Below are 17,339 nucleotides of genomic sequence, written 5' to 3' on the forward strand. Positions count from 1 at the left end.
TATGACAAGTATATAGATTTGCAATTAAATAGTGCTAATTATTTTAAAAATCCACTTTTATCGCCATTCATTAAGTAGTAAGTATAGCGTCCTCTTCGCATGCACAAAACTGTACTAAAACAGTGAAACACAGATTATAATTTTCTTACAAACTTTACAAATTATTTCCGGTATTTTACACTGGTTTTATTAATATGGAGAAAATTATTATGGCAAGAAAGGAGAAAAAAAAATTACAGATGATAAAGTGAAACAATTCACATGCTTGAAATTTAGACAGAGATAAAACAACCAGAGCACCAATGCGTTTTTAATTTTTTTTTTTTTTCACAACTTTTATTTTTTACCTTAAGGTGTCTTCATAAAAAATCATAGTAGGCTAATATATTTTTGACTTTACGATAATAACTTTGATATATTTTGACTTCAGTAGCTGGAGTGGAGCTGTCCATGGTGGTAATTCACTTTTCTTTGGTCCCTCGAGGGGGAGAAAAGCAACTGCCTGTTTGCCAGAGACCAAGTTGAATTTTGTTTAGAATATTCAACAATAAAATATTTTTGCACATGCGATAAATCGGAAATCAATCAGGCAAAAAAAAAAAAAAAAAAAGTCTCTGAACTGTTGGTAACGAGGTGTTGGTGATAAGAAGTAGAGTCATTTGAAATAAATGCCCTGTCGCAGACTGCCCATGCGCAGAGTCCCCAGCGGCGGCGGCGGCGGTGGTGGTGGTGGTGGTGGTGGTGCTGTGGCAAATGAAGGATAATAAATCATGAAAGGGATTTTCAGGTACAGCTGAAAAAGAATGTGTGTGTATGTGTGTGTGTGTGTGTGTGTGTGTGTGTAGGCTATGTGAGAGGGTGAGAGACTGGAAGAGCTGCAGAGAGAGAGAGAAAGAGAGAGAGGGTGTGTGTGTAAGAGAGAGAGAGAGAGAGAGGGAGGGAGAGAGAGAGAGAGAGAGAGGCGGAGAGAGACTCAGTCTGCCCTTCGCCTCAGAGCAGAGGCAGTTCGGGTCCCCGCAGCATTCAACGTAGTCGAAGAGGCACAATACCGAGACTGTCACCACTACTACTGCTCACTTACGGTCATTTCAAGACGGAAACTTTTGACAAAAAAAAAAAAAAAAAACCACCAACAGGTCAACGAAAGCGGCAACAGTTTGAAACTTGAAGTATTTTTTGGGGGAAAATCCTGAGAGACCGGAGAGAAACTTTTTTTTTTTTTTTTTTTCCGGGCGACGTCTATGAGGAGCTCTGCAAAAAAAAAAAATCCAAGGCAAAAAAAAAAATTTCATATGATACAAGGTGGAGACAGTTGAAGGAGGAGGAGAAAAAAACGAGAAAAGGTTATTTCTTTTTTTGAACAATCGCGCCACAAGTCCACAAAGGAAAAAAAAAAAAAAAGGTGATCGGCTGCGCTCAGTTGCAGGGCTTGTCGGTGCCTGCGATCTCTCATTCGCCAAACAGACGAGACACCTCCACACCTCCGCCTGTAATAATAAATAGATGCGATAACTTCAGTGCTGGACGACCGTCTTCTTGTCTACACTTTATTCGACAGTGACTTGAGATTCCTGCGAAGCAATTGGGCTTGAACTCCCGACCGAGGAGGCGGAGTCTTGACTTATTAAAAGGAACTTGCTGAGGCTCGGACGCCAGCAAATATGATGATGATGTCTCTGAACAGCAAGCAGCATTTTGCCATGGCCCACACCAGCTTGCCCGAACCGAAGTATTCGTTGCATTCCTCCTCATCATCCACCTTGACTTCCAATGCACCTTCATCCTGCTCGTCCTCCCGACACAGCAGCACCATCATCAGCAGCAGCGGCGGCAGCAGCTCGGAGGCGATGCGCCGAGCCTGTCTCCCAACCCCACCGGTACGTATTCTGCATAATCACTGCTTAAAGGCACATTTTGACAGCCCACTTTTTTTTGCTTGATGTTTTTTTCATGTCTGCACAGCAAATCACCCAACACCTCCATATTTTTTTTTTCCTCTGCTCAACTTATGTATTCAGTCGGCTTTGCCTTTCGTATTAATTTTTATGACCTGGGATGTTGCATGTGTCTTGTTTTGTGTGCTCCCTTTTTTAGGATTTCTTTTTTTCACATTCTGGAAATGTTTTAAACCGAGGAGTGGAGGGAGAATTCCCTGCTGACAGTTATGTGTGCATTCTATTTGCAATTGCAGAGCAATATATTCGGAGGCTTGGATGAGAGTTTGTTGGCCCGGGCTGAAGCTCTAGCGGCGGTGGATATAGTCTCGCAGACCAAGAGCCACCATCACCCTCCACATCACAGTCCCTTCAAGCCGGACGCAACCTACCACACCATGAACACTCTCCCCTGCACCTCGTCTTCCTCCTCCTCCTCGGTGCCTATTTCTCATCCGTCCGCCTTGTCTGGCCACCACCATCACCACCACCACCACCACCACCACCAGCCTCACCAGGCACTGGAGGGGGATCTGCTGGACCACATCACCCCGGGACTGGCACTAGGAGCCATGGCTGGGCCGGATGGCTCGGTGGTTTCCACGCCTGCGCACCCTGCCCACATGGCGGGCATGAACCACATGCACCAGGCAGCCATCAACATGGCTCATGCCCACGGGCTACCACCTCACATGGGCATGAACGACGTGGACGCCGATCCAAGGGACTTGGAAGCCTTCGCGGAGAGGTTTAAGCAGAGACGGATCAAACTCGGGGTTACCCAGGCGGATGTAGGGTCAGCTTTAGCCAGCCTGAAGATTCCTGGGGTGGGCTCCCTCAGCCAAAGCACCATTTGCCGATTCGAGTCCCTCACGCTTTCTCATAACAACATGATTGCTTTGAAGCCCATCCTGCAAGCGTGGCTAGAAGAAGCCGAGAAATCACACAGGGAGAAACTTAATAAACCCGAGTTGTTCAACGGCGCAGAAAAAAAGAGGAAGCGCACGTCGATAGCTGCACCAGAGAAGAGATCACTGGAGGCCTATTTTGCCATTCAGCCGCGTCCCTCCTCGGAGAAAATCGCAGCAATTGCAGAAAAGCTGGACCTCAAAAAGAACGTGGTGCGGGTCTGGTTTTGCAACCAGCGGCAGAAACAGAAACGAATGAAATACTCTGCATGCGTCTAAAAAAAAAATCGCTTTAAACCACCCACCAACGAAAAAGACTTGGAACAGTTTAGAGACGATTTGTATCATATTTCCTATCTCACACCTTTTTTTCAATCATCGATGACTTTGTGCTTTGAACTTCGAAAAATTCCTAAAATCGAACAATGACTGAAAAAAACTCGAAACCCCCCCACAGTCACATCTTTTACTCGCTGAGAGGGAGGTGTGGAGTCGAGTAAAGCATCGTTTGACAGAGCAAGTAAGACCACTGTTTCCACACATACTATGCTTCACCTTTCTAATGTCAACGCAGTATGACTTACAGGACTCTATGCTTTCTGTTTGATTTATGATTCATTTCAAATGAGGACTATTAGTTTGCTTTAGACCCCAATGAAAATAGCGTTGGTATTTACACACAACGGGGCTAGTTTAACTCAAAGCACTTGGTTGGTGACTATTGGTGTTTATATTTTTGGCTTATAGGATAAGCTACATTTTTTCCCTCCGAGTTGATGACGATGCAGTCTGACATTTATTCAGGGTCCATGAGGGGATTAAGAGGACAACACTACTACTTGGTCTCGAAAGCTAATATTAGATTACTGCCAAATAACCCTCTGTAAATGAATAATTTACTTGTCACACACTTCATTTTGTGTCTAAATGTGTAATTAATTCCACTTATTTTGTTACCATGTGTGATCTAAGTCAGGGATATATTTTCAAGATACCTGGGGTTTGGATTAAGGTAGGGTTGTTTTATTATTAGGCCTCAGTTATGTGAAAATAAGAAGGAAATAGGGACTCACTTTTAGGATGTCACAGAATTTCCCCCAATTAAAAAAAAATATGATTTCTAGCCGGCTGCAATAAGTTTACAATCCAGCGTGGGCCTGTATCTTATGAACTATTTATTGAGTGAGGTCATGTTTACTTCATTATATATTTATTGGGATTCCCCCCCTCCTCGTTTTGCTTGAGAAAATCAAATTCTGACAGCAAGTTGAGCGTGTTGTTCTGGTTTAAAGGGAAAAACGACTGTGAAATATACAGTCACAAATTTTAACTTAACGATTTCTAACGTTTGAGATGGTACAATCGAGATATATATGAGATAGTATTCTCTTTTTAAATTATTTTATGTATGTTTTCTGGTATTTATTTGTATAAATATACGCGCATCATTATGAAGTCGTTGCTTGTTAAAATCACCTTGTTTAAGTAATGTTTTTTCTTGAAGAGAAAAAGAAACAGCTTCATGGAAGTATACGTGTACAATGTAAATATTTCATTGGAACCAGTCGATGCACATAAATATATCCGTACAGGTTTTTGCTGTATTGCTGTTTTAGCTGAGGTAACTTATTTCTGTAATGTATGTTGCTTTAGGTTCCTGGTTAAATAATTCTATTAATTTATTACATCCATGTAATTTTAATTTATTTAATTATTGAACTGCAATATGTGTTTCATTAAAGAACAAACTTTAACATTTAATCGGACGTTTTACATGACTACACTGTGTAATGTGGCTCACCCAGACATACTAATATTCTTTTATTTATTCATCTATTTATTTATTGATGATGAGGAGGGGAACGGTTTAGCTGTGGGCTGCACAGCTTGTAGAAGATATTTTGTGGATTCTTTAGGCTTATTTGATGATAAATAGTGCCATTTTCTCAAAAGGTGGAAGGGCACTTGCCTTTACCAAAAAAAAAAAAAAAGAAGAAGAAAAAAAGGTGTCAGGTTTGATTGTAGAAACAGCCATGAGCCCTGTCAGAGTACTCATGAGCAAGACACCACCACCACTACCTCCAACAACAACCCCTCCCCCACCCAATCTGCTCTCCCACTGTCTGGGTGAGAGATGAATAACTAAAAAATGAAAATGTAAAATGTAATTAGAAATTGCCCCCTTTTCTTTTTTGCCTTTAACTTGTGATTACACCGTCCTCCTCCAGGCCTCATCATAAAGCAGGCCTTACAGGGGTCCCCTGTTCTCTATCCCATCAATGTTAAAGACGCACGTGGCTTCTTCACTGACTTGCTGCCAGCTTATGCAGCTCACTGTTGCCTTACCTGAGAGCAAATGCTAATATTCTATTAGAGTCTAATCAGGGGGTCTATGGAGAGCTGGATGGGTCCCTGGAGCGCAGACTTGCCAGATGTCAGCCCGCCAGAAAAACAGCTCGCCTGCCAACGTGCCCGTCTCTATTTAAATACACACTCAAACATGCTTCGTTCGTGCGTGCGGGGCACTCAGGCTTTGAAGCAAAGGCTTTGGTTCGAAGTTATGGTTGCATATGAGGAGGATGGGGGGTGAAAAAAAGAAAAAGAAAAGAAAGAAGAAGGGAATATTTTGAATGTCATGTCCATAGCAGAGTTGCTGTTTTTTTGGGGGGGGGGCTTGAGGGGCTGGCTGGTCTGGCTGGCTGGTGGAGCGCTGAGCAAGCGTTTCAGCACCATGGACAGATACCTGAGAGGCTGCAACCAGCCACACATTAGCATTTCTGAAACCTGTCCTCCACATTTACACTCATTACTTACAGCACCTGGAATACATTTGCATGGGATTAGTTTTGGGATAATTTCTAAGTGATTGTAACAGTAAAAAACATTTTGCGCCAAACAGCAGGAAGCAAGACAATTTTCCCCAATCCTTCCTATGTTTATAAAAATAAAATAAAAAACTGTATCAAAATTATCTAATGATTACCTGTGTAGATATTTGCCCTTCAAAAACGCTGTGTCAAGTGACTTTACATTTTCAAAAACTATTTAATATTATGCGCCTCTAGGCTTTTAAAGACAACTGTCATGACGTAAGGATTAGTTGAATTTCCACAAAAAATCAACAAATTCCTTAATGAAATTCAAAATTGTCACATAAATTATTTCTCAATATCAATCCAACAAAAACCTTTTCTCTCCTAACTTGAAAACAACCACTGCATTTCATTAATCCAAAAACCAAACATCTTCAGCCGCCATCCTCGTGACAAATTAAGAGTATCAAAACGAGCCTTATTAATGAGACAGCCATGATGGTTCATCAATTAAAAGATGCTCCTGGTGAGTGCTTCTAATTTCCCCTAAATGAGCCATTCACTTAATACGTTAATAAGAGCGAATTATTAAATTACACATCGAATTATGAAAACCAGATAATTATGAAGAGCGAGTTAAGTAGTCATTAGCTATCCCTGTTAATTACCGCTGGTCAGGGAGGGCTGCCGAGTGAGTGTCTCATCGGGAATTGAAATTAACTTTATGCAGTGAGCCTCGCTGCTGCTGCTGCTTCTTCTGCTGCTTGACAAGCACAGACAGACAGACAGGCATCTTCTCAACCAGACTGCTGCTGCTGCTGCTGCTTGCATCCACTTTCACATTATTGGGAGAAAATCGATCTAGATTCTTTGATAGCGAATCAATGTGGCCCCAGCTCTGGAATAAAAAAAAAAAAAAAAAAAAAACTGAACAAAAATCACACATATAGAGGGGGAAAAAATAAAGGCCTCAGCACAATGAAGAAAATCGAAGGTCTTTTTTTATATAATAAATAGGCCTATGTGAGTTTACCTTAAAGCCACAGACACATCTGCTCTCCACATGCTGCATGGGCTCCATGCATTGCAACGTACGTGCAAAGACACAGTGGGAGCCTGCTATAAAACGAAAAGGGCAGCGCTGTTTCCTTTTGTTATAATTACGCCCTCTGTTTTATTTTTCTCTTTCCCCTGAACATTTCCCCCCTTTCACAGGGATACTGATGAAAATTTAATGAAGCCAGGGACTGTCGGAGCTCCGCCTGGGGACCTGAGAGTAGAATATTTTAACTGTACATTTACGCCAAGTGTCTGCCTTCAAAGACGCGACTGCTCTCGAATTAGACGAACTGTAAGCCATAAACTGAACGCGCTGCACACTATATAACCCTTTATTTATCATCTGCTGGGTCCACTGCATCCCAAAACACACTGGGCAACACCCGTCAGATGGCTGCCTGAGTGTGAGGCGGCAATCGCCATTTGATATTGTCGCCAATCAGTTGTTGTTGATGCAATATTAATCAGCCATCAATAGTCATTAGTTTGTTAAGTGTTTTCCAGAAACTAATCGATGGAGCAGCATTGGATGGCTGGGAGGTGGTTGGTGGGATACTTTTTGATCTAGGACGGCATGCAAAGGAGGGAAAGCCACTGTGTCTGCCAATGAGATAGCTCCATCTCTCTCTCTCTCTCTCTCTCTCCAATGTATAATCACGCGCGCGCATGTGCAAGCCGCGCACGCGCTCATAAACAGAAGAGTTGATGCCAGTTGTAGACACAAGCTACTTTGTCGCCCTTATGTTCGATTTGACCAATGAAAACAGCTCTTTTTATTCTGAGTGGAGACTGAATTGTTAATTGCACGACACAGTAAGTTAAGTGTCGGTTAATAATAGACACGAGTCCATAATACAGGATAAGTCCACGCAACTAAAGTTGGAGCCTGGGAAGAATAAAAGTGTTTTTGTTTTGCTTTTTTTTTTTTTCCTTAACAAATGTGAAATTGTGCCAAGGTTGGAAAGTAGATGAGATATTTGCTGCACTGTGACAGTAAAAAGTCAAACGCATTATTGACCAGAAACAGATACCCAACAAGTTAACTCAGTATGTGTTTAGGTGTGGAACAAATAATAATTTCAGGAAAGGCCTGTACTGCACAACCTTTATTTTGAAATCTGAAAACAGCTCTGTGTGTGTTGCCAACTTTTGACTTCGCTCACACATGCGTAGACAAGAGCTCTTCATTAAAAATTCATTAGCCGATGTATTTAAACATATTACCTTTTTACGTCAGTCGGTATTTCTTTAATGCAAGAAATTAAGGCAACGTTTTGTTTTAGGGAATACAACCACTGCAACCAGTGCAATAACACTATAGTGTCAAATTAAAACTTTAATTCACCAAAAGGTTGTGAAATAACCTTATCTTCAACTTTTCATTAAAAAATAGAATTTGCAAAAAAAAGAAGAAAAAAAGTCTGTCTTAATTTAACACCACTGGAAACGTTCACAGCCTTCATAAATGAAATAGCTCAGGGGCGTGATTAAAGGGTGGGTGCTGGGAGGCCATAGTCATCCCTGACATGTGGCTGCCACCAAAATAATGATTTGGATGCAAAACCAAGTTTCTGCCTTTCCCCCCAAAGCTTTTTCATGTGTTTCGCGTGTTTGTTATTAATGGAAACAAACTAAGATGAAAAATTTCATGTCTTTAAGATCTAGCATGCTAATACTTGGTTTTGTAGATATTTATCTACTGGTGATACACTCTATGCCATTTTGTGAATTTGGTGGGTTTTATTTTTCTACATGAATGTAAATGAATATTTAAATGTTCTGCTTGAGGGGAAGACTGTCTGTGCCCTGCACAAACTGTTGCAATGCAACTATATTAAACATGGAAGACATGTTTAAGACTTTGGACTTCATCAAGGACAGACTGTTTAGTGGATCTAATGAGGGGTTTATCAGTGGAGACAATGGGAAATAGACTCAACATCAAGTCCAATCCAGAGAAATCATCCAAAGATGAGGACCCATTGAGCTGTGGGTTTAGATTTATCCTGAGGATTGTTATGAAAAGTAACGCTGACCTACAGTAACATCACCAGTATAACTAACCCTGCAGTATTTCTTATTACAGCTAGGGGGATAGTGAGCAATACCAGTTTTGTTTATTTAAAAAGTCATGGCACGCAGTTAGGCATTAGGAGGAAACACCAATCAAAAGAGGTACTTTGGTGACATTGTGTGAATTTGTCGTTTGGGACCTGTCCAGTTTTCTTTAGATTTATAAGCTGATCACAAAATATACAGTTAAGTCCGATTTCATCACCAGGCCTATCAGATGAATGAAGGTGACCAAGTTTAAAAAAGTGAAAGACTTTGTATGACTGATTTTTCAGTCTTATCTTAAGCTTGTTGTCTTTAAATGGTAAACTGTAGCTCAACGGACAAAGCCTTTTTTTTTTTTTTTTAAAAATCAGTAACTGCAGTTAATTATTAAGTGTAAGACAATCAGCTTTACACTAATTTACACAGTATGAAGCAAATCCTGCAAATTAAATTGAATTAAATAAATTTGGGGATTTATTCATGCGATTCCGATTTCATTTACCAAACATTCCTCTTTAATCTGTTAAATTAAGTTTTAGATTAAAAAAAAAAAGATGATTAACAAACAGTATTCACTAGAATTTGTAACAGTATAAATGGGTTTATTATTTTTGACTTTATGTAACAAAAATGACATTACGCTTAAATCATGTTGGAAAATCCAAAGCTGCTGTGTCACAGAACCCACAGTAGTTTGAATTCTTAAAAACTGATCAACTTAAATTAGATAAAACAAGAGAGATGTATGTGTTATATATAAGACCACTGCCCCATTGGTACAAAATTAATTAAGCTGCCTTTGCATAAGTTATTTGTGTCAAAATAATACAAAAAAAAGAGAAGAGTTTGTTTACATCAACCTCCTACAACTCAAAGTGTATGGAAAACACAACACTATAACACATAACACCTCTGCCTGTGGATACAACAGCATACACCAGGACCTCTGGCATCAGAATGGCAGATCTTAAGTTGTTGTCTCCTTATAATGTGTCTGACTATATAAGCTATTAACTAAATGTGTTCATCATTTAATTCAGCCTCACCGTGTCTACTCAGTTATGTGTTATGACCTAATGTGTAAATTGATGGCATCAAAGTGCCTTCAGCTATCAAATATTTAACAACATCAGATGGGTATACACGTTTATGAACAGCTCAGGTCTCTTCCTTTGCGTTTCCTTTTTCCACCTGATCTTCTTTTGGCAACCGCCAAGCGTTAGACCTCTCAGAGACTGTTTTGGTGTTCCAAATGAGTAAGTTGTAGACCTCGCAGAGATTGGACCTTAATGAGAAGGTGGTAGAGCTGTCTAGTGGATGTGTGTTCATTGGGCTTTGACAGCCGTGCTCTGTTGCAGATCTATTAATCATACCCACAAGGAGTGCAAGTCCCTCTCTCTCTCTCCCTCTCTCTGTCTCTCTCCCTCTCCCTCACTCACTCACTCTCTCAGTTTTCAGTTTATACAGAACAGAATCATTTACATAAAGTCCTTAAGGCAAATAACTGTTGGGGGCTCTAATTTATATCTGATCGAAAATTAGCCGTCATTATGCGCACCATTAGCTGCGTCTTTAATGTGCTTCTAAGCACCATTTGTCAAGCAGCTTGTTAATATCCTTCAAGTCTTTAAAGTTGAGAGCTCATTAAAGACTGCTGTGCCTGCTCTTGATGCTATTTCATAAAATTCTGTGGGAAGGGACAGACCATTTAAAAGTTTTTTTGCATTGACATTGTCCAAAAAAAGAATAGACGATGTCGTCTGTGTGCATCCTTCTTGTTTTAGTCCTGATGAAGGAACTGAAAGACAAAATACGCAGTGTGAGTGTGGGAAGTGTGCTTCAAATCACAAAACGCTAGATAAATTTAGGCAAACTATCAATTGACAAGAGTCTAATCAAACATTTGCTCACAATATGATCACACATACCTGAAAATTTTACTGCTTGTTATCGGGAAAACCAATTCTCTTTTGCCCGTGTCAGGCTTAGAAGTGAAAACAAACTGTTTTGAAATTCACACATCACAAAAGCAAACGGACCGCTGCATATAAACCCTGCACTCAGTCGTCTCTCCATGGTTGTCTTGCCCAGAGTCCATAACAGGAGACCCTCACAGGCCCAATCTTTGCCTATGGGTAATGGGAATTATGCTGCTTTATTATTGGTTAAAACTCCAGTGTCCTTAGTCTTTTTTTTCTGCAGTATAACAGATTCCTCCAGGCTAAAGCAATAAAGAGAGTAATTAGAATGCTAAAGACAGATGTAAATAAAGGGAATGAGACAGTGGTGAGGGATGAGGCGTCTAGGTCACACACTCTCATCAAAAACCCAGTTGGTAGCAAATGACACAACGTTCAGTGCCAGAGGCCTGGGGCTACGACTGCAAACCAGAGGACATAATGGACTAAATTATGGCCTCAATGGCTATGCATCTCAAAGCACCAATGAGGACACACACACATACACAGACACACACAAAACACAGATCTAGTGTATGTTCAGATTAAATCTAAAGCATTACGTAATGTATCACATTATACAGCATACCATATCAAAACAATATGCTAATATTAAGTAGTGTGATTCAGTGGTCACGCCCCATAGAAACAGTGTTAATCGACTGCCTTTTGATGCTCCCCACAGATAACTCCAATGAGGTTAAGATTATATATCTATGAAGTTCCTGTCCAGCAATGTAGGAACATGCTTTTTGCAAAATCAATACCAGATTTGATTTCTAATACCACTATTATTTCATATATTTAGAGAAATACCATGTAGAAAACAAGGTGAATTGGATTGGATTAGAATCATATTGGATGAATAAGAGGAGTAGTGTCTGAGTGTGTGTAGGCAGACCCCAGCAACACTAAACACTATACACTGGAGATTACATGCATGGTGAGGGGGTTGGGCTAATTAAAATATTTGCATTATTAAAAATACATTAACTACCAGAATGCCATCATATTTAACAACATAGGACATTAATACATTTGCCGAATTCTGGTGATGATTCTGCGTGATACATGTGTGATAACTAACAAAATTTGTAAAACATCAAGGGTTCCACATTATGCAGCAACCATTACTCATCGAGATATCAAGAGAAAATACAATGAGTCGCTATGGTTGGTAGGGTTTGAGGCTGTGGGGTCACATGGATAAGATCATCTTGCTGCAATCAAGGTACAAATATGGATGTTTTTCACATTGTGGCGATTCAATTGAGGAACTTTTTATGGACAAAGTAACTCAATCTAATTCAGCGGATTTACTCTCTGGGCCTGATCTACTAAGATCACAGATGTATCTTATTTTCACTTCATCCAGTCAAATAACATCTAAAAAAAGGTGCTTTCATCACATTAATGCACAAATCCCGCAAATCCAATATTGCAATAAAACAGCCACACAAGGCAAAATCAGAGCTGTTGAAGGGAAAGACATCCGTTCAAGCAAAATATGAAAAAACACAGATGCTAGCTGTTTGCAGCCGATAGCAAAATTGACGATAGTTGTGTTTTAAAGCAACTGTTTTTGGCAGGAGACGTTAAAGGAGAGAATCAATTTCAAAAACACACAAACACAGTCTCTAGAGTTGTACGAAAATACAATTTTTTAATCCACTCACAAAGACCCCCCCCCCCCAAATCTTCCACATTTATAACTTTACTGGGTTGTTTGTGTGTTCTTTAACTGTAATTGCAGTATTTCGGACAGCACTTGAAGGCAGCCTTATCCTGGGTACAAATTGTTAGCTGCCAATCACGCTGGAAATGAGGCATCAGACGATTTTCAGCCAGACATTCCCATTTAAGGAACGCTTACAAAACGATGGATGTCATGGACAGACAAGAATTTGCACAGAATATCTTTATCGTGCTAAAATTATTACAAAGTGCATAATATGTATAAGATGTCAGTGTCCTAAAATATCTGAGAGAAGCTGAACATATTTCTGCTTGACCATCAAGAGAACATTTCAAACATATGGCATGTCACTTACTGTAATGTAAATTAGAGGTATATAGCATTTTTATTACCAGTGACAAAAGTTACATGATCTTGCCATGCAAATAGTCTGTTGGAAGTAATGTCTCAGCAAAGCAGGTTGATGCCACCCACTATATTAGATTACACTGTGCTGTTGAAATGTGTGCTTCTGAGGTGCCTTTGCAAAAGGTTGATTACTTTGGATATATTTCTCCTGCCGCTCTGGGCTATTATTGCTTGAGATACAGACTATAGTCAGAACCCTGATGGAGCAATCCTGAATGGGCAACGTCCCTGGTAAAACCATATAAAGTGATTCAATGCGAACATAAAGAAATGTTAACGATCGTCAAAGACCTTTGTGTTGGATGGCTTTCCTTCCAGTTACTCTCTCGTTCTCACTCTCTGCTGTCCTTTTTATTTCCCTCACATTTTCCAAGAGCACTAAAGTGTGAGCATGTGCAGATTGCATTTTTCCGTGGGAACATTTTGAGGAAAATAATAAATCTGATATCGACTATAAGAATAAGACTCATCCCCGAGATATAACCCGGTTGCAGAAAAAGACCCCGAAATCCATTTCATCAGCATGTTTCTTTACGATTGCTAATATTGACAGTGAGCTGCGAGGGAGAGATGCCTGTGCATCTCGGTGACTGTGTTGTGAAATGTGGCAGACAGACATAGTTTCTGACCTCTATATAGCAGTGTGGAAGGACCTCAACAGCTGTAAACAACACTGCAATCAGTGTCCCATCTGCTCCCATGTCCCACTTGTGTGGATGCCTTTTTGCCATTTCTTTCACCCTCTGCCAAGTGGCTGCCTCAGGACATCTAACCCAGAGAAAAGAGCTCATTTACCCAAGGAGGAAAGAAGCAAACTAGATTTCTGAGTGCGTTTGCTGACAGGGAAACTTGGTTGTGGCAGTATTCCTCAGAGTTAGATTGGTTACAATATGCAGGATTTGCCATTTTACAAAAAACAAGTCCATCCAACTGCACTAAACCTGTTTTTTGTCATGTTTATTAAGTTCTGTTATATATCACTGTAAAAAAAAAACAAAAAAAACAACGACAAAGATCTTGCAACCACCCAGCTACACAAACAGCTATCATGTGTTGCTCTAACCTCTATTAACCACTGTTCAGGCTAATGATGCTTCACAGGGATTGCATGAGGAGGGTGCTTGAGCTACAATACACTCCAAAGGTAAGTGGTGTGACTGCTGTTTTGTAAGAGCCCTTATAGTGATGCTACAAATTTAATATAACACTGAAATATATTTCTTTATATATGTAGAATGCTGATTATGAGACTATGATGTCTTTGTTTACAAATTTCTGACTGTAAATATTGTAATCTATTTCAAACTTAAAAGGTTCTCTGTTGAGCTTTTGACCACAAGAGGCAATGTTTTGACAAGGCATTTGTAAAATGCATGAATACAAGAAAAGACATTCCTAACAGGTTTTATACGATTCACATGGTTGAGAGTTGTTGGTGGTGACATGGAGAAAAGCACAGTGATGGATCTCTCACATAAAGTCTCAGCAAGCAAATATAATGTAAATATTGGTTTAATGTATCTTTCAAAAACTGGCTTTGCAAATATTTTATGGGGAAGGAAAAGTGTTCATATTTGATGTGCTGAGTTTTCAGATATGCACATGAATTTGTTTACAAGAAAAGTCCACGACAAACGTATACATTTTTTTTGGTTTGTTTTGTTTTTCTTATACAACCAATGTAAATGGTTGAATTCTTACATCAAATTAACATATAATTAGTCCTCGTCATATTTTCTTATTCACCTTCTATTAGCCATTGAGCTACAATGTTAAATGTGTGTACTAATGAATGCATATAACTGGTAAATATAGAATAAATGTATAAAATATATTTGATAAGACTTAATCTATTATCGTGCTCATAATGTCAAGATTGTAGATATTATGTGAATTACTATGTTGCATGTTGGATGTTTAAAGAGGGAGAAGACATGAATTAATCATTTCCATATGTGAGTCCTGAAAGTTTTCTTTTTTTATTTTAATATGTACGACGATGATGAAGATGATAACAAGAGCAGCCCCTGCCACCCCGATGCAGAGAGGTCATCGTGCCTCAATCAATCCACGTTTCTCTGTTCTCCAAATAATTGCCTTATGTTTCTATAATCAAAGTATAACATCTTTACAAGCTCTTCATTCAGGGGAGGTCTAAGGCAAACTTTGTATTCTGCATGCATAATCCATTTATAAATATGCCTCACACCACAGCCCTGTGTGATATGTGATTTGAGTGGGGGTCAGAGCCACCTGTATTCCTGTGGGTGGGATTGTGGAATTGCAGGAGATTTGATTGGAGCATTATCCCTACACGAGGGCCCTCCAGAACTCCTATCTGTTGTTCCCCCTACTCATTTACTTTATCAGTGTACTGCTGTAATATACATAATTCAGACAACCGGGGAATGTCTTTGGGCTCCGAACCACCTGCTGGCTTTTATTAGCTAATTAATGGTGATTTATCAGAGCTGCTAATTTGAGTGGGGCCGCTTGCCTCCAGGAGTCTCCGAACACCGTATGAATTCTGATGGTGATTATGCTTATTTGATGGGCAGTTTGCTAAAACAAAAAGTTCTGTCTTTTCTGCCCCACAGGGATGGAATTTCTGTTCTTACGAAAGACGACCTTGTGTGATTTTTTTTTCCACTTTCTTTCTCTCATTAAGGTCTCACACACAGTCCATTTTAATACTTAAATTCAAAACAGCTTCTTTTTTTTTTTACCTTTTTACCTGTAGATGTGTGTCCTTGGTAAGGTCTTTTTTGATGCCCTTACGTTTCAGGTATATTTACTGATCAAGGACCGCAAATTCGCCTAAGGTTCCAAACTGATACTTGGCTACCCTTAAAAAGGAGGATTTCAATATAAATGTGCCCCATTTACCAATATCTATGTACAAGATATTTACTATGCATCTCAAATTTTAAGATTTTTGTTGCTTCTGCTGGTTACCTGTAGTGTCACAGGTCAAAATAAACCACTGTCTCAATGAACAAAGGTGAAGACTTCGATCTGATTATCAAAACTGGGAATGTGGCTTTCCTGAAGCTGACTTCTAGCTACTCCCGTTGGTGACAGGTGATGGACAGTAAGCAAAGAATAACTGTGCATGCAATGATATCCAAACAAAGGTGCTTCAGCACGTGGTAATGGACTGTCAAGCAGGTAATTGTCAAGTTGGTTGCTCATGTCAAGGAAAAATAAAATGGTAAAAACTGTTGTTGTTTTTTTCCAGAATATAAGAAAACCTGTAAATCATGACACAGTTGTAACACTAGGATTGCCTCTAAGTGTCCTTGGAAGATACTGTCTTACATTTTTATAAAAGACTCACAATGTTACCTCTTAACTCCAGCCGCTTTACATTTTTCTAATCCGTTATGACCAATCCTGTCTCCCAGAAATTATGCTCATATGCAACTAAACAGCCTTTCCAATTACGTAGCGGTGGCAACATAATCACTGCGTGGTCACGTTCAGAGGCAACATGTTTCTTTTAATGAATGAAGTGCTACATTTATTAACAGCTGAAGGGTCACCAGGAGGTGGTTGGGGTAGACAGCCGGCACACAGTCCCAGGGTTCACATCCACAGCCATGTCTGCAACCCTGTTTACTACAGATTACATTACTGCCGCCATACCAGTTACCTTGTGGCGGCAACACAAATGCTGGCTGGATTATGTTGGATCTTTTTTTCTTCTTTTTTTAAACAAGAAGAATTACACAGCAAATTGCCAGGAAGTGGTTTTGGTGGATGGTGTGTACACAAATGTACATGTGACTCCAGAGACTGAATTTGCATCCATAATACCTTTGGATGAGGGAAGTAAAGAGTTTTGGTTGACTTCATTGGACCGCTGGAGACAGCTGCCAGTGTGTCAAAGAACTAAAACTTTCGCCATGTCTTCTGACAGGTAAGTCAACAGCTGGTAAAACCACAGTTGGTGGTTTTGGCAATAAGGTGTTGATAACTATAAAACTATAAAAAGTTTAATAATACAGTAGTTTGGATATTGAACTATTTATAGAGAAAAATCTGGTACTTTTCCAATAAATATATTTTCAGTCACAAATTAGTTTTACAGGGACGTAATATCTAGGCAACAGGGTTGTTATATCATCATTTTAACTGTGAAATTTAGACATGATGATGGTGCTAGAGAGAAATCCAAGGCAATTCTATTTGTATAGTCCGTTTTTACAAACAGTTTGTCTGAAAGAGCTTTACACAGCATCATGACAACATCTTCTGCCTTTAGACCCTCACATCCACTGAGGAAAAACTCCTTCTAACAGGGAAAAAACTGGAGAAACAACAGGGTGAGCAACAGAGGAGGGATCCCTCACCCAGGACGGGCAATAGATGTTATATGCAGACAAGATAACAGTTGGAAATGGTTAAAAAGAGCTGATGAAGGCAGCTTCTGGTGGGCAGGAAAGGCAGGTAGAGCAGGCCAGCTTTACTGGAGTACTGGACAGCAGACTGGTTCATGGGCAGGG

At 39.8% G+C, this 17,339-nt stretch overlaps 1 protein-coding gene and 1 long non-coding RNA gene across 2 annotated transcripts in view; one reads left to right on the plus strand and one right to left on the minus strand.

Moving 5' to 3' along the window:
• Positions 1 to 17,339, minus strand: part of LOC146991973 (uncharacterized) — an 85,770-nt gene that overhangs the window by 22,771 nt on the left and 45,660 nt on the right. The gene's annotated exons all lie outside the window — the stretch shown is intronic.
• pou4f2 (POU class 4 homeobox 2) lies at positions 993 to 4,603 on the plus strand. The gene is made up of 2 exons (XM_085781895.1): positions 993 to 1,877; positions 2,192 to 4,603. The coding sequence occupies exons 1-2, from the start codon at positions 1,662 to 1,664 to the stop codon at positions 3,119 to 3,121; spliced, it is 1,146 nt and encodes a 381-aa protein (XP_085638021.1). The 5' UTR covers positions 993 to 1,661; the 3' UTR covers positions 3,122 to 4,603.

This window comes from Trachurus japonicus, chromosome 1 (genome assembly GCF_045865225.1).
Source record: "Trachurus japonicus isolate A0001 chromosome 1, Traja_1.0".
Lineage (NCBI taxonomy): Eukaryota > Metazoa > Chordata > Actinopteri > Carangiformes > Carangidae > Trachurus > Trachurus japonicus.